Source organism: Astatotilapia calliptera, chromosome 7 (genome assembly GCF_900246225.1).
Source record: "Astatotilapia calliptera chromosome 7, fAstCal1.2, whole genome shotgun sequence".
In the NCBI taxonomy this organism is placed as follows: domain Eukaryota; kingdom Metazoa; phylum Chordata; class Actinopteri; order Cichliformes; family Cichlidae; genus Astatotilapia; species Astatotilapia calliptera.
In genome coordinates, this window is record NC_039308.1 from 44,752,362 (window position 1) to 44,770,445 (window position 18,084).

General features: G+C 41.5%; 1 protein-coding gene across 1 annotated transcript; it reads left to right on the plus strand.

The window, feature by feature from the left end:
* Positions 1-1,055: 1,055 nt before the first annotated feature.
* Positions 1,056-17,817, plus strand: slc6a15 (solute carrier family 6 member 15). The gene is made up of 12 exons (XM_026175030.1): positions 1,056-1,215; positions 2,670-3,151; positions 6,982-7,139; positions 7,423-7,549; positions 7,665-7,846; positions 11,999-12,109; positions 13,610-13,851; positions 14,046-14,247; positions 15,052-15,244; positions 15,923-16,082; positions 16,462-16,624; positions 17,090-17,817. The coding sequence occupies exons 2-12, from the start codon at positions 2,851-2,853 to the stop codon at positions 17,468-17,470; spliced, it is 2,220 nt and encodes a 739-aa protein (XP_026030815.1). The 5' UTR covers positions 1,056-1,215; positions 2,670-2,850; the 3' UTR covers positions 17,471-17,817.
* Positions 17,818-18,084: the final 267 nt, after the last annotated feature.

Genomic DNA, 18,084 nt, shown 5'->3' on the forward strand with positions numbered 1-18,084 from the left:
AAGGGAAAAAAACGAAGGCAACGGTAAACCTATCATCTCCGAGATAACGCCCGAATTTCAGGTTATGCAACCTTAAACCACATATTTCCTCTTAGTCGCTCAAACTTCTCCTACATTCTGACAAGTTAATACTTGGTCTGAAATATTCTGCAAACAGTCAAAGTGAAAATCTTTGAGACCACATTTCAGAAAATGACATTTTATGCCACCTCCGTGTAATAGGAAAATAAATGTGAGTATCCAGATGACTGCCTTTATACCTGTTTTTAGTCGTCATGCTTTTAGGTATGAAGCTCAATTCACTTCATGGACGACATACAGTTTAGTTTGATCTCAAGATTCCAATTTAAATATATAATGAATCTCTGATCCATATTACACCTTGGCATACATTTACTGTAGACCTAACTGGACCCATGACGGCAGGTGTTACTCCCTGTAATATAATATTCATTGTTTTCATTCATTTAGTTTGCTGACATAATGGTATTATCTAAATATATCTTAAATAAAAAGCATGACAAAACAATATTTCTGTCTGATTTCTCTCTCGTCGAGGATGTATGTAAATTTCATCGCACCGCTCTGGGAGGTCGAATGGTGGATGTCGCTCAAAACGACGACCTTGAACCAGAAACCTTGCTATCTGCACGCCATGCCCCCTAAATTCAGTCTGTATTTTTTTTAAATAAATTGCAAAAAATAAAAAAATACATGTACGATCCAAATACATATCCAGTCAGAGAAAATCCGCGTTTATAAACAGAGGCACATTGCTTTTTTGTCCTTAAGCCAGCCCCTTTCTGCCGGATTAGTAGTAGTGGAGTGTACCAAGTGGCAAACCGGGGGAGGAAGAGGGTACAAATATGCTTATTTCAACTAAATAGGAACGGTGTAAGCATGCGTGGCGTGTAGTGTGACATAGATATGTGATATAAGCTAAATAAAGTTAAATATTAAGTAAATAAAGAGTTGCCTACTGACGGTCACGAGTGAGTTGGAGGCGGAGAAACCCCCCCACCCATTCCGCCCCCCTCCTTTCCTTTCTGAGCGGCGCTCTACTGTGTGAGCCAGACAAGTGAAGCGCAGGAGACCGAAGTGCCGCTCTACACACCGGCTGAGATACAAACTGGTGATAATGTCTTCCCCGTGCATGTGCTCTCACAATTTCATTCCTTGAGACGAGTCATTTCAGAAGATTGCTATTCCGCGAAGGTGAGTACCATCCTCGGCATCTCCAGCAGGGATAAACAGGCTGATGGTAAAGGCAAGGCGTGATACATTGAGAGTATTGGGTGGATTGAGGTACCCTGATGTGGATGACCGATGAATGATGAAACACTCCTCAGCGATGACATGACGGCTGTGAGCGGGAGGGAGGAAATGAATTAACGAGGACAACGCCACATGGCACTAGTGACACCGGTTGGGTTGATAATACATTTTCTTCTATTTTTTAATCTATTGCTTCATCCGCTTTGGTGTGTCATGTTAACCCAACAGGCCGAGCCATGTGCATACAAAAAAAGATACCACAGAATGAGTCATTCTCCTTCTAGACGCACTCATATGTTTAATATTTGTAATAAGTGCTCTGCTATTAAACGATTAATATGAACAGAGGCGAGGCTTGCGCAGCATCGTTGCTCGTTTTTGGACGCCGCGTTGTGCTCACTGCATTATGAAACGATGGCCTTTGCCTCATTCAAACCAGGCTAATCTGGAAGCACTGAAAGAAATCTATTAATCTCTTAATCCTCTGTGTGGTGAAAGGCGGGAGACACGCAGTGCTTCGTGGTCGCAACGCCCCTCGTCGTGCTGGGGATATTTTTTGCGCCTCTGACAGTTTAAATGAAAATGGTCGAGGATGGATTTGAGCTTGATGTGAAGCCTCCCTGAAAGGATGCTCACATTTAGGAGTCAAGGATGCTGCGCACCTTAATCAGCCTTTAGGTGGTCGGCACACCCTTGATTCTCTTCCAGTGCTGCCGGTACTAAGCGTCATTAAATGTTAATGCACCGTGATGAAGCTCTTTTATAGGAGAGAAAAGTGTAATTTGGGAAGCTCATATGCTTTTATATTTGAGGGCTTTCCCCATCAGGTAAAAGGAGGGAATGTTTGGGTTTGTATGCAAATCGCTTTGCCTGTTCAATTATTCAGGGGGCTTGAAACGGGATAGCCTCTGTATCCCAGTGTGTCACTGTCCTAGGCAGCGTGCTCAACCAGCTAAATGCTCCAGGCCCATTTTTTTGGTCCAGAACAAGCACTGAGAATAAAATCCCATTCACTGATTTCGGTGCCCTTTCCAGTCATGTGATATCCATGTGAGGAATAAATCAGCATCCCTCAGATGGAGAAGTAATTCTCTCTACAGTGTAAATTCGAGTAAGATGCTGAGGGATAAGGAGTAAGGTTAAAAAAGTAGTTTATTTCATGTGAAATATATAAATGGAGTCAAACTGAAATCAAATCACCCAAAGGTAAACCAAATAAAGGGTTACCTTTGGGTTTAGTTAGTTTAGTAAGTTCATTTCTGGTCATCTCTTGTCAAAGTTATTTTCGCATTTTAGGAAGGAAATAAGTACCTGAAACTATGTAAAAAATAAAGACAGGTTTTCACTTTCATTGGCTGTTTACCCTTTGCTGTGTTCCTATCTCTCCCCCGCAGATATATGGTGATAATGAGGAAATAAACCTCTACAAACTTTGTCAAAGCCCGCTGGCCGTTGAACCCAGAATACTTTCAAACTTGTGCCGTTGCGCAGAGTTCTTTTCACACGCCGGCTCTGTCCCACCAGCCCTCCAGCCAAGAAGACGTTCCACCCTTTCGCCCTTGTTTGCTTTATCAAATGCCCAAAAACAGCAAGGCCGTCAAGAGAGAGCTTGACGACGATGTCACGGAGTCTGTCAGAGATCTGCTTTCCAACGAGGACGCCTGTGATGATTCCTTCAAGAAGAGCTCGCTGATCGTCAACAACCATGAAGGCGAAGGGAAAGAGTGCGATGTGGAGGAAGGAGGGTCAGATGCCGAGGAGGAGGAACGACCGGCCTGGAACAGCAAGCTCCAGTACATCCTGGCCCAGGTTGGCTTCTCTGTAGGCCTGGGCAACGTCTGGAGATTCCCCTACCTGTGTCAGAAGAATGGGGGGGGTGAGTCTCAGCTAGCATCACACACACATAGTAAGAGCGTATAACTGATGGGTAGCACCATGTTAAGCATGATAACAAAAGGAACAAAGGCCAAGACACAAGGGGACAAAAGGAGTTCCGTGTTTTCCGTGGTAATTAAAAGTGTTCGTAGATCCGGGATGTGATATTCTTGGGTAGAAGCCAAGTCTAGCATCTACATGTGCATGTTTTTACAGAGGATAAAAAATAGTTAAAGAAGATGTGTTTGATTTGGTTGTTTTTTTGTTCATCCTTGCTGAGAAACCAGAAGTATCACCTTCCACTTTTGTTTCTTTGCAGACACTCCGAATGGGCTTTAAATGGCGTCATGACTTCATGAAATTACCATTTTACAGTGAACGTGTTGTACTCTGTGTTTACCATGTGGGTGCAGAGTCCCGTGATGTGTCCATCAAAACTAGACTCGGCTGTGAGCTTCACCGCAGACAGAATGTTAATGCGACTGCCTTGTTACGTCTGTGATTTCATAGAACATACAAGAGCAAATAACCAAACACAGAACCTCTGACACTGCTTTCAACATACAGGAAATAATTCTAAGAAGAGCGTGATGCTTCGGATTATAGTTTATGATAACCACGTTTCCTACAATGCGGTCTGCTCTACTTGATTGACTCCTCGCAGACAATTGTTGTGTCTCTAGTCTAACGTGTGTATGTGTGTGTGTCCTGATAAGGTGTTGCATGGAGATTATGTAAAGCTACTGAGTGTCTCTGGAAAGCTGATTAACTAAACAGGTTGGCCAGACAGGATAGAAACTCCGTCCAGGTTTATTACTACACTGAAGATCTGAATGATCTGTGTAGACTCAGGGCAAACAACATTTCCCCAAACTAGGAAAAGTAATCCTCATCATGATCATAAATGGCTATTAATATATAAGTTAATAAAAAATCATGTGTTAGGCAAATTACATTAGTTATTAATGTGCTATTATGTGAAAAACACCTCATAATTGCTTGCTTGTTAGGGACTATGATAACTTGTGAGTGCATGTAGAGTTAAAGAGTAATGACGTCCACTCTCTGAGTAGAAAGAAAGCATTTTGCACAGGTCAAACCCAGGACTTTAACCTGGGAGACTGGGGTTTGTGCCCAACACTATACACAACTCCAGGTTTAAAAAAGAGGGGGAAATGTAAGTTTTCTGCAGTTTATTAAAAGGAAAATTTGAATATTAATTCCTCAAGTCGCTCCCACTTCTGAGTCACAGGTAGGTGGTTTAGGGGGAGGTCAGTAGATGCAGAATCTTTGAGAAATGTGTGGTTGATGAAGACGTGTCACTACAGTGGAGTCTGAAATACTCCACTGTAGTGACACGTCTTCAGAAAAAGAGGCCCGGCTCTTTATTGGTATAGAATACCACCTTGAATCATGTTCTTAGAAGTGTGTATATAATTGGCATGAGATAGTGTGCATGTGTGCTCAGGGACGTTCAGAAAAATTACCACCTCTCACAGACTGTCATGCTTTCAGGTCTGTTTTAAACGGCTCTGGTCACCCTGCTGTGTTCCACTGTAATTAGATTAAAATGGGGGCTGAAACCGGTGTGTGTGCGTGCGTGTGTGTGTGTGTTATATTGTTATGTCTGTGAGGACCAGTGAGTGAGTTTTGAACCCACTTGGGAGCAGAAGCTTTAGTAAAGGAAAGGGTCTTTTGCTCATCTTTCTCTTTTAGCTCTGAACATCAAATTTAGAGGACAACATTTTTTCTTTTATGTTCTGCACCAACCAAATGTGTATTATAAAATAGAACAGCTATCACCATCTTGTTTTTTGAGCCAGAACTAATCATAATTTGATTAGTAGGTGGAGTGCTAACTTAGCAGCTAACGCTAGCAAGTTTGGTTAGCAAGGTACATTCAGAGACTATATTTTTATGTATCTGCTAATTAGTGCTAATAAACAAATTACAGATGAAATTCTATCATTTTGTTTAGAAAGGTAAGGTGCCATTTGATTTCTGTGTCTACAGGCTGTTGGTAGAATTAGCTGAGCAGAAATCCAGAGTTGAATTAGCTTAGGTGACGCTAACTGACCATTAGCAAATGAGATGGTACCTACCTGTCACTAAAAACAGACAGCTAACTCATAAAAGCATAAATATAAGCCTCTATTAAATGTAAACAGGTAAGTTCTAAAAACCTTTTGTATAGCAATTCTGTGTGTCTTTATGACTTTTGCAGTCTGTTTTCATTTCTCACCTTCCCTTTGGAGATCATGTACACAATGTTCCAGGAACACTTTCAAGCCCAGTGTTAGGCTTATATATACAAGCAGGGAAAATGCATGTAGTCAGCTTGTGTTTTGCCTTTTAGCTCTAGTAAATCATAAATCAAGTCAAACAGATTTAGTGGTGGATAGATTGTTAGGTATTTCTAGTAGTGTGTAATAATGCAAGTAATCCATATCTCTTGGTACCGAACAGGAAGTGAATTGCTGCGTGTCTGATAACTGGCTAAACCAGATATTTCATTTCACTTACTGCTGGGACTGAGGAGGACTGTGAAACGTTTTTAAAGAAGGAAAAAACAAAAGCTGCACTCTTGTTGGGCTGTTTGCTTTCTCAAAGTGCCATCAAAGTGTCTGAATATCCCAGGGAGACTGTTGAAGTTCTTAAAAGACAATGGAGACCAGAGGGAGGGTTTTGATGTTGTCAAAGCCCAAAATAAACTGCGTATTCTGTAGCAGAATTAGATATTATATTAATAGAAATTACTAAGTATGTTGTACACACACACATGTGTAAAAAGCATAGAAACACACACATATTAATTTCTCGTGTGTGACCACTCCCATTAAGGGAGGACTCAGGAAAGGATGTGAATGAATGTCCTGCCAGATAAAACAATGAGCTCTGTTGCAAAAGAGATGAAACCAGTTTTTAAAATAATAAACCCATTGTGGTGCGGCGCTGTTGTCAATGACTCACAGCAAGCCTCACACTACGCCGACTCACCAGTGTTTACGTTTGATGTGGCTCAGACTTATGATTGGTACCGTGTCACAGAGGGGGCTTTTCTCTTCTTCTTCGTTGCTTTAGTTGCACCCTGGAAATGATGCAATTGATTTTAATATATATCAGTGGTTGAGGGCAGACAGGAAGTTTCATTTCACGTGCGAAAAAGCGAAACAACCCCACAGGAGCACAGTTCCTTTCCGTTTCCTCTCAGGAAAATAAAACGGCTCATTATTTCCAAAATCTAGCTTTGGGTTCTCTTTTTGTCCTGAAGTTGTTGTGCGCTTGGCAGTCTCGGTGCTCACAGGAGATGCGGCATCCTGTATTTTACCGTACCACACTATTACACCAGTTAATGTTGGTTATTCACCCAGAAACCTTAATTCTAGAGAGAAATGCTATATTTGCCACTGTAATTTAGGTAATTTTAGACTTCAGTATCTTTTCTGGTTTCCATAATGATTTGATTGCACTATTGTACGCTCCATAGGGCCCTGTTAGGTAGAAGCCCATCAAGGCAGCACGTGTGTGTAGTCGTTTGGATCTGATTGTGTGTTTAATTTGCTGTTTAGGTGAATGTGTCACCATCAGGGAGATGTTATGTTGTTGTATAGTTAAAGTTTAGAAAACAGCTGTCTGTTGGTGTGATTTTCTAGCCAGAATGGGGCAAAGGGTAAGATTTTAAAAAGCTAATGTTTAAGTGTTGTCACCACATGTTTGTTAACTGCTTTCAGGAACTCAAATGTTAGTGCCTCACTGTTATGTGATTTGACAGTTTACTCTTCTTTTTGCATCCTTCATTTAACCTGCTCTTCATATTGTTTTGATTGGCAGGAGCATATCTGGTGCCCTATCTCATCCTGCTCATATTGATTGGGATTCCGCTGTTCTTCCTGGAGCTTGCGGTGGGACAGCGAATCCGTAGGGGCAGCATCGGTGTGTGGAACTACATCAGCCCTCGGCTGGGGGGGATTGGCTTTGCCAGCTGTGTGGTGAGTGAGACACAGGGGTCCTGTCTGAACATGGTTAAAACATTGTGTATAAACAGTATGGTGGTATATTAGCATACTGTTGGTTATATTGATTCTCACACTGAGCTGTTAAGTCACTGCAGGTAGGGAAAAATATGGAGTGACAATAATTTGAAGAAAAGGAAAATTGTGGGGTGGGGAGTCTTTACTAATTTAGCCTCTATTTTGTGGCTAAATGTTGTGTTTCACACTGTTTATGATTTCAGTTGTGTGTCTGAAGTTGACTTTGTTCTCTCGCCTGTAGGTGTGCTTCTTTGTGGCTCTCTACTACAATGTCATCATCAGCTGGAGTCTCTTCTACTTCTCCCAGTCCTTCCAGCAACCTCTGCCATGGCACGAGTGCCCCCTCGTGAAGAACAAGACCAGTACATGTAAGACGCAATTTAGTAACGGCAGTATTCGGCAGGCTTCTTAAGGTCTTTGTGCCGCTTGGAAATGATCTTCAGTAAATACGTCCATGATGAGCGCTATGTTTTTTGTCCATAGATGTGGTGCCAGAGTGTGAGAAAAGCTCAGCAACCACCTACTACTGGTACCGCGAGGCCCTGGACATCTCTGACAGCATCTCTGAGAGCGGAGGGCTGAATTGGAAGATGACCGTGTGTCTGCTGGTTGCCTGGTCCATGGTTTGCCTTGCCATGATCAAGGGAATCCAGTCTTCTGGGAAGGTACGCATAATTTAAAACAGTTAATTTAAGATAGGGAGAAAAGATACCAGTAGAAAATAAGAGAGAAGAAGAGACAGATGGAACAAAACAGGAAGAAATCAGCACCTGCTAGGACTCTTGCACTGTGGAAAATGGAGAATAGTAAGCGAAACAAAAGGATTGTGCTTGCAGAATGTTTTGGAAAGTCTTTTCACACACAATTAGCTCTCTTCAACAGGCACTGACCGCAGTAATGTGCCTTGACAAATTTTTCTAATGATACAGCCTGAAATATGATTTTCAGAGCCCATGTGATCTTTTGTAGGATTTCTGGCTTAGCTGACTTTAGCTTAGTGTAACAAAGCTGACAGTAGCGTGACCAGCATCCGGAAGGATTAGCCCCTGGATAAAGGTTGTCATTTGCTTGTTCCTCGCTTTCTTTTAACAGGTGATCGTTATCATTCCACACTTTCACTATCATATGACAAGTATTAGCTGGTGTACTCTTGGGGTCAGAGTCAAGCCTCTGCTAACTGTGCTGTACAAATAGTCCCAAAACGAGCTTTGATGTTGTGCGAGTTATAAACTGGGTGTAGGGTCAAAATTAATACGGTAGATGTGAACGATATTTTTTTATGTAGTGGAGTAAGGCCTTTTAGTGAAGGCCTATTAAGTTGACTCAACCTCAGACTTTCTTATCACGCTCTGCAGTCTTATTGGGCTTTTGAGCCTCTTTTAGGTCATTGTTTTTGGTTTTACAGCACTTTTATTAAGTGCTGCAATCTCACCTTCATTCACCAACATCTGCAGGCAGCAAAAAGACTTTGGCAAACCCAGCGGCTCATTTAGAGTATTCTGATTACAGTCTTACTGTATCTTATTAGACTATAAGTGATGGGATCTAGCAAGCAATTTTTAATTAAAGATGAGTTCATTTAAAATATAATGAAATCAGATAAAGATAAGGACTACAAACAAACTCAGGTATGAAAATATTGGTAAATTGCTGGTTTGTGTGTGAAACGTTCGTGCTTGCAGTTTGCGCTCACATTTGTGCTTACGCACTGTTAGCAAATGAGAGCCATTGTTCTCAGGTCCCCCCAAGTCTTATCCCAGCGAGTAGCAGCAGTCTACTGCATGCTTGGCTTTGCATTCCCCCCAGCAGAGACGCACAAAACAAGATGGATGCCGTGTCCAGCAGAAGTCCTTTAATCTTGGACCGCTGTCGGCGGTGATTTGCAACGCTGGTCTCTTTTCTGCTGTCTGCCACACCCTGCTGCCTGGCAAGAATTCTCACCTATAAATACAATCAGTGTTTCACTAGTGCTGCGTCATCGGAGGGGATTTATGCATTAGCACAAAACAGTCAGACCCTTATACTGTTATCAATGAAATAAAATAAATTACAGAAAGAAACACATAAATACTCATTTTTGGAGGTAATCAGGGCCACCCAAGCTGTCAGTTAGTTGTACAGTTTGAGCCAGATGGCTGTCCTACAACCACCAGCTGGGTCTGAAAGGCCCTTTTTAGTTGTCCAGCACAGAGACTGTGCACAAACTTTCCCTCCGAGGAGCCAGCTAAGTGTCTTAGAAGTTTAATCAGCGGCACATGATACAAAAGAATATTAATGCCCTCTCTGCTAATGTTCACACAAAAGACTTGTCCGAGGAATATCCCTGCCACAATCTGCGTCTCTGCCCCATTTGTGTGTGTGTGTGTGTGTGTGTGTGTGTGTGTGTGTGTGTGTGTGTGTGTGTGTGTGTGTGTGTGGGCATGAAAGGGATCTAAACCTTTGGTTACCATGGTTATACACACTCTTTTGGCTTGACTTGATTGTCAAGAGCGTGGTGAAAAAAAGAGATGATAAAAGATAGACTTGAACTGATAAAATAACAGAACTTTGAAAGCTTTTGTTTTCTTATACTTTTATGGCAACTTATGTGTCACGTGTTAAGATTACTGATAAATCTTGTTCAAAAAAATTACTTTATTACTTTACAGTCAGGCTTTCTTGTAATGACGTCAGAGAAATTTATCAGTTCATGTAGAGAACAGTGAAGTTCCCAGAACTTAACCGTTGCAAGAAGAACCTTCTATCTGTAACAATACATGAGCCTTCAGAGAAAAACACCCCTTTTCAAAGACCATAAGACTGAGGTTACAAAGGAGCAGCCTGCTTGGCTTTGTGACGACCAAGGCTGCATTTCAGTTCAGCAAAGTGCTAAAAAGAGTTACAGCTGAAAAAGACGAGAAACCAACTGAAGAAATGAACTCAGCTTATCACATTGACTTTATGTAAGGGTTCTTCACTTGAGAAACATTTAACTCAATAAATGTATAAATATATTTGATTATATATGTTGCTTTAAATTCTATTTGGGTTCTCCTGAAATTTGAAACGTATCATATCACAAAAAAAAAAACTTTGTGTCCGTGCTTTAAAAATGAAGGAAGGTAAACATTTGTGGTCTTTACATATTCTACAGGGACGTCCTGTATATATAATAAATATACTACTCAAAAAATAAATAGAGAGTTAAATAAACAAGAAGTTCATATTTTGTGAAATACATTTTCAATCTTAGTTTTAAATCCATCTCTCAGTACATTATCTTAATCTCTTAGAAAACCCAAACATCTTCTGTGGGTAGTTTTCCATTTCTTTTCACTGGTTTTTTTCAGTGGCAGAACACATTCCACCCCCTACCCCACCCACTCCCACCCCCACCTCCAATATATGCATGACATTATCATCAGTGTCACCATGGTGCAATTGACTGAAGTTGACCGAGCAATCGTGGCACGCACTGTTGCTACAGTCCTGCGTGTCCATGAGAGCACCATCTCTGATCTGATCGTTCATGGTAAAAATGTGAGTCGACAGAGACACCGAGATGAGGTCCTCCAACCTGTACTTTTGCACTTCTCGTGGCAGTGTCTGCCCCTCTGGCAGTTTCAGCCTCCACACTGCCAGAGCACCACAGGCCTTTCTGAATCAAGAGCATATCCAGACTTCCTTGACCAGTGTTTTTGTCCCAATATGTCTCCAACTGAGCATGCGTGGGACGTGCTGGGTCGATGTGTTTATTAGTGAAATCCACAACCAATGACCGTTGCGTAGCGGCAGGCTGATCCAGGAATGGTCAGCAATTCTTCAACAACAGATGCGGTCCGTGTGCAGATGGGCAACAGCTTGCATCTGCAGAGGAGGCTATACCTCGTACTAAATGATTGGCTATAAAATCTATTTAAAACACAAAACTTGCTTCTTGTTTGTTTTTTGTTTTTTTACTATTTTAAAATTAAAGCTTGAGGAGAAATTCATTAAATGCCAGAGACCTTGATTAAAGAGGACCTACCATGCTGTTCCATATTTTTATCTTATATATACACCGCTACAGTCATGAAACGTCATGGTAAAAATGGCCAATATTTTAAATAAGGAGATCGGTTTATCTGTAATTCCCGTGAAACCTTCCAGACTTCTCTGGTGCCCATTTCTGGGAAGTTTCTTCTGTCGTCGGCTGTTTATGATGTCAGGCAGAAGACAGCCAATCAGAAGAAAGTTAGCTGGAAGGCAGGCTGGCTATAAAGGGGAAGGACCTAGATAGTAATGTCTCTGAATCACTGACTGTGCTCATGACTCAATCCCAAACTATCTCCCGGTGTCTGCACCCACACCCTACAGGATCTGTAAACTATCTGGCTCAGGGTTTCATCCCGTTTATAGTCTTTAAGCGCCAACTTGTCTATCCGGTTAATGATATGTAGGTTTGAGGGGGAAGGGGCACTTAAGCCCACCCACAAATTAGTGTGATGTGATGCCACGATCACATAAAATAATAAATGTTCAGACTACATCCCTCAGCTGCAAACTGAAATTCTTCACGAGATGTTTGGTCCCTGCTTTGAATGCTTGAATAAATTCGATTTTAAAGAAAGTACAGCAATAGAAGAAAAACATGTTTTTACTTATTATCAGCTCTCAGCAGATCTTCACTCTCTTTTCTGAACAGTTTGATGTTCCTGTCAAACGACCACGATCAGCACCGCATAGAAAGTCAGGCAGTGAGATCACGCTGCATTTGTTTACTCATTTTAATTTGTTTGACAGTTTTTCCAAAGATACGTGCCCTGTGTGATGTGGAAAACACTTGCGTTTGCTTGCAGGTGATGTACTTCAGCTCCCTCTTCCCGTACGTTGTGCTGGTTTGCTTCCTGGTTCGGTCGCTCCTCCTGAAGGGCTCCATGGATGGGATCCGTCACATGTTCACACCCAAGGTAAAGATCCTCTCAAGTGTAGGATTACCTTTTTGTTATTATGATGTTTGGACTTGATGATGCTGTATAATTAAAGTATCATATATTTAAAAATACATCATTTCGAGCTAATTTTCCCTTTAATACTACACTTCAGAATGAAAGTATTTTACTTTATACTACAAAATCACCTTTTCACACATCACAAATGTTCTTATTGACAACATTAGCTTCTTCACTAACACAATGGTGTTTAAATATTAAATGCTCCTTATTTGTGTTCCTTGACTTCAGTAGTCGTTTGACTTCTGACAGCAAACAGAAAAAGAAGTAGAAAAGAAGTTTGAAACGCAGTGTTTGGAGCAGTATGTAGTACATTTTTTTCACATGAATATGACAGAAAATAAGGAAAAATATAATAGGTCTCCTTTAATGGATCGTATGATAGAACCATATAATACTGAACAGGACTGTAGAGGATTGTTCGCATCATGAGTACTTTCATACTTTAATCCATTTAGATGATAGTACTGGCTTTATACTTAGACATGAGTTGAATAGTGCTCAGGTCAGAATGCCCTTATTTCTGCTTCTGTTTATTCACTGTTGAAATCGCTGTTGAATTAAACTGTGTCTGAACTCAAAAAGAACTCCGCACTGTGATAGGCTGGCTCCTCAGCAGCAACTGGCCAATGGCATGTCAGGCTGCAGATGAATGTCACCATGGAAACAGGAGTTACTGAGTTTTTACGTAACCATCCAAGTGCAGACACTGGCAGCAGTGCATGTCTGTGTTGCATGTCTTCTCGCCTCGTCGCTGACACTTGCGTTCTGCCACCATCTTTCATGTACCTGATACGTGTGCTCATGAATAAATATGTAAAAGGAATATTATGCAATTAATAAAACAAACACTGTTGGCTGTCAGCGAGAAGCTGTTGCGTTTGAATCGGCTGGCTTTCTGTGCAGAGATTGTGTCGTTATGGTTACATAGGTTCTCTCCAGGTGCAAAGAGGTGCATGTTTGGTTAATTGGTTATTCCAAATTGGCTGCAGCTGTTGATGTGAATGGTTAGCCCTTCAATAGACCGACAACCTCTCCAAGGATTACCTGGTCTCAGCTGAGATGGTCTCCAGCCTATCAGCAGAGTTGAAAACTTTAAAACATAACTTATGGTAGATGACAGTGATGTGGTGTTTTATGACACTCATCAGTCTGTTCTCCTCCCAGAAAAATTGCCAAAATGACTGAACATTTCTTTCACCAATATATATTATTTCCACGAGAAAGCAGTACAATCAGGTTTTTACAGAAATCACAAATATATGACTAAGAACTACATTAATCTTTCATTTACTTTGACAACATGTCAGCTATCATTGCCAGTTATTGCAAATGCTTGATTGAAGCTTCATCATTTGGTATATTTTGTGACGTTACATTGGGGATGTCATTGCACATCCATTTATATTGTAATAGGTGTTTAGAGCTAAGACTTAATTCAAATCTGTTCGTTTTCAGCTGGAGATCATGCTGGAGGCCAAGGTCTGGCGTGAGGCAGCCACGCAGGTCTTTTTCGCGCTGGGTCTCGGGTTCGGTGGCGTCATTGCCTTCTCCAGCTACAACAAGCGCGACAACAACTGCCACTTTGATGCCGTCTTGGTGTCTTTTATCAATTTCTTCACTTCTGTGCTGGCCACCCTGGTGGTGTTTGCCGTGTTGGGCTTCAAAGCCAATATCATGAACAGCAAATGTGTTGCAATGTGAGTATAAGACTCTAACACCAACAGCAACGAGTCCATTGGTCCACTTGTTTCAGACAATACTTTTTCATACTTCAGTCTTTGAATGTGGTATTTCTGAAGATTGTTCAAGGATGATTGATGTTTAGCTTTTTGACCACCGTTTAAATCTCTTGAGAATTTAACAATCAGCAACTTTTTTTCTTTTTTTTTAGGAACACCAACAAGATTTTAACATTGTTGGGGAGCGGCATCCTTGAGCAAAACCTTATTCCCCACCCCATGAACCTTACTCAGGTTAATCAAGTCAGTGGTGAGGACTACCATAAGATGATAGATCACATCAAAGGGGTTAAGCAGGATAAGTTCGAGTCACTGGGACTGGAAGCCTGCAGCATCGAAGACGAGCTGAATAAGGTACATGGGGATAAAAGTTGTAAATGACTCCGTATTCAAGTCATTCCACGTGGCCGTATGTTATTTTAAAAGTCTATAACATTTTATTGAAGATGTTTATTTTCTTTCTTGTCAAGTGTTACCCACTTTGTGAGTGTTCAGAAAGATGGGTTTATTTGAAATTACATAAGTAAATAATTTAAGCTAACGGCTGCAAACAGAGCAAGTGGTATTCTTCCCAAGCCAACCTCAAACTTGCCTTTACCCACACCTTATCAGGTATAGACTATTAGCAGTTAAACCAAGACAACATCCAAAGACTCGAGAATTGACAAGGCAAGGAGGGTAAGGGTTGCAGAAGACAAAGAGTTAGACGTCTTTTACATATGTGGAATATGTGTAAAGACTGGAAAAAGGGATTGAAATAGGGAATGACCGAAGTACTTCTGGTAAGTATACTTGAACTCCAGAATTCATAAAAGTGGCAACACTTTGGGAAAGTTATCTTGCTGAAAACATTGGTATTATTTTTTTCACCATGGACCTTATACCTACAGTATTCCAAAACCTAATGGAAAAGCCCCCTTAGATTTTTGTTGGACCTCGTGGAAACCAGGATTGTGCTAACTTTTGGATCACCTACTGTAAAAGAAAAGCACATATTTCTGGCAACTCTGGTCAGGTTGGCAGTCTGTTTAGTCTTCATTAAAGACAACAAAAAGAACAAATTCAAAGCAACGAGGCCTCTAAAAGTAGCTAGTGCTACACTAGCTAGCTAGGACTTTGGTGCTGTGTTTTAACCTTTCCTTCTTTTCTCCCTGACAGGCAGTACAAGGCACAGGCTTGGCTTTCATTGCCTTTACAGAGGCCATGACCCACTTCCCAGCCTCACCCTTCTGGTCCGTCATGTTCTTCCTAATGCTGGTTAACCTCGGCCTCGGCAGCATGTTTGGCACCATTGAGGGTATCCTCACCCCGCTGATAGACACATTCAAAGTCCGAAAGGAGTTTCTTACAGGTTAGAAAGATCACATGACCTGTGTTTTATCCTAATGACCATATTTAAATCAGTCCAGCTCTGTAAAAGGAAATGTTTAGACATGCTGTGTATGAAGGATAAATGGAGGCAGTAATTCAGTCTTGCAAAAGTGGATGGAAGACGATTGCAGAAGACCCGTGCAGACTTGTTTTACTCAGACGTACATCTTGTAGGAAGCAGACTGTGGCTGACTATAGCTTTGAGTTACAACTGTCCCAAATAAACCATTGCCATTAAAAACACATTGATTTTATAATGCTTTATGTTTTCTTTCTACGAGAGAAGAGCTGCTATTTAAAGCTAAATGAGTTTGACTTTACCCAAAACCAAGCTACACCCTCAAAAATATAGTTTCAGAGAGATAAGTAATAATGTAAAAACACAAATTCGATTAATAACACATGGTGGCAAAGTGGCTGTCACACTCTCAGTGAAAAGATGTAGGTTGCTGAGCCGGTCTTTTTGAGTCAGATAGCTTAGAATGGATCCCGTTCCACTTATATATACTCCACTCCAAACTCTTCTTGTAAACTGGGGAATGATGACAGTATTGAGTTTAAGCTCCATCACACATGTAATATTTATGGAGTTTTCATTTGAGACCTTTAATGTATGTCAGTATGCACAGTGACGAACTACCTGCGATCTCTCCTGCAGTGGGATGTTGCGTGTTGGCCTTCTCCATCGGTCTCCTCTTTGTTCAGCGCTCAGGGAACTACTTTGTGACCATGTTTGATGACTACTCGGCTACTTTGCCTCTGCTCATAGTGGTCATACTGGAAAACGTGGCGATCGCCTGGTTCTATGGGATCGATAAGTAAGTTCACAATATACATCATCTCCATGTTTCCTTAATATTTACTCACTTACTGCTTATGCAGAAAAAAGCTTTTTAATGGCTCTTTAAGCCATTCATTTATAGTTTTTTCTTAATGTATTTTTTTCTGCCTAAGGCAAATGGCTGTAACAAAGACTACCTACCTACAGGGCTACAGACTGTACTTGTTCCTTACATAACTTCCACATTGTCTATTTTTGTGACACTTTTTTGTTTTAAACATAATTGTTTGAATGCAACTTTAATGGCAAAAATAAGAACCACATATATAAAGCCATCCGGTGTATAAAGCGAAAACAGGAAACTATTGTGAATTCTTCATCTGATCTCACCTCCTGCTGCTTTGCTCTGTTTTCAGATTCTTTGAAGACTTGAAGGACATGCTGGGCTTTACGCCGTACCGTTTCTACTATTACATGTGGAAGTACATCACACCCATCCTGCTAATGGTCCTCCTGTGCTCCAGCTTCATTCAGCTGATAATGACGCCGCCCAGCTATAGTGCCTGGATCCAGGAAGAGGTGAGTTAATGTCTCCGGCTGGGCTTCTGAAATCAGGGATCAATGTGGGTGGAAGTTTTCCTAAATAGTAAACCTGGAACGAGTAAAAAGCAAATTCAAGAGTTCAAAGAAATGGCAAGAAAGTAGAAAACGAGCCAGGCTTTTTGGCTGATAAACAGAGGTTTAGATATCCTTTAATCTGAGGAAAATCAACAGGATACATGTCTGCCACATAGACCTTCAAGCACCAGTGCTATTAGCTTGAAACCGCTATAAAGTGGAGCACAGGTCATACTAGACAAAGTGCATCCACAAGTATTATTGCTTTAGTTAGAAAAATAGCCTTCTATTAAAAATTATGTTAATAGAGTATTGATTGTCTAAAAAAGTATATATTCTACCAATCTAGTATCACATTACTTACATTACTTCTTCTGCTAACTTCTTTCACTATAACTCGTTGCTTTTCTTGTGTTTGCCCTCCAGGCCATAGAGAAAACCTTGCGCTTCCCTCCGTGGGGCATTGTGGTCTGCATCTCTCTGGTGGTGATGGCCATCCTGCCCGTGCCCGTGGTCTTTGGCCTACGCTACTTCAACATCATCAGTGAGAACACGAGTGGCCTTTCCACTGTTTCTTACAAGAAAGGCCGCATCATCAAGGAGACCGCCCGGCCAGAGGAAGACGACGACGCTAGCCTTATTCATGGAAAGTCTCCCAGCGAGGCTCCCTCGCCGATGCCTGGCAACAGCATCTACCGCAAGCAGAGCGGCAGCGGCGGCACTGATGTGGACACCGCACCTAATGGCCGTTATGGTATCGGTTACCTGATGGCTGACATGCCAGATATGCCTGAGTCAGACTTATAGACTGACAGTGATAGTATGCCCTTCCGCAGCCATAACGGGGGGCCACTTCTCCCGCCTCAACTCTCTGCGTGCGTTTAGTTAGCTGTATTGTCGCTGTACATTTCTCTTGTACCGTATTTTCTTTGTATATATTGTAACTGCTCTCTTATTTGTTGTCTCTGAACCTTATCTGCCAGTTTCAGAGTTTTGAACTAAGTCTAATTCTGTACTAAAAGAACCTAAAAAAATCTCCATGGGGAAAACGTTACTCTGAGGCCAGGCTCATCTCATGTCTGTGAAACTGCACTAGTACAACTGTATCCCTTAAAAGAAGGTCTAGGAATAAACACCATCCTTGTCGAATCCTTCACCGATTTGCTTGTGTGCTTCCCAAACTCATCTCCATTTCCCTCCAGTCTTTGCTCCCTTTCTTTTTGGAGAGCCAAAGAGGCCTGCTTGAATACGAATCTCCAAGAGTCAGCCAGTTCAGGTGAGAGATGTAAGAGGTGGTCAGAAAGTACCAAGCTTAGCTGCAGTGTCAATGATGAAGTAATGTCGCGAGATTAGTTTTTCTTGGCACGAGTTTGGGTCGAAAGGATGGCCTTTGAAAGCCACTCCCTTGATTGTCTGCAAGA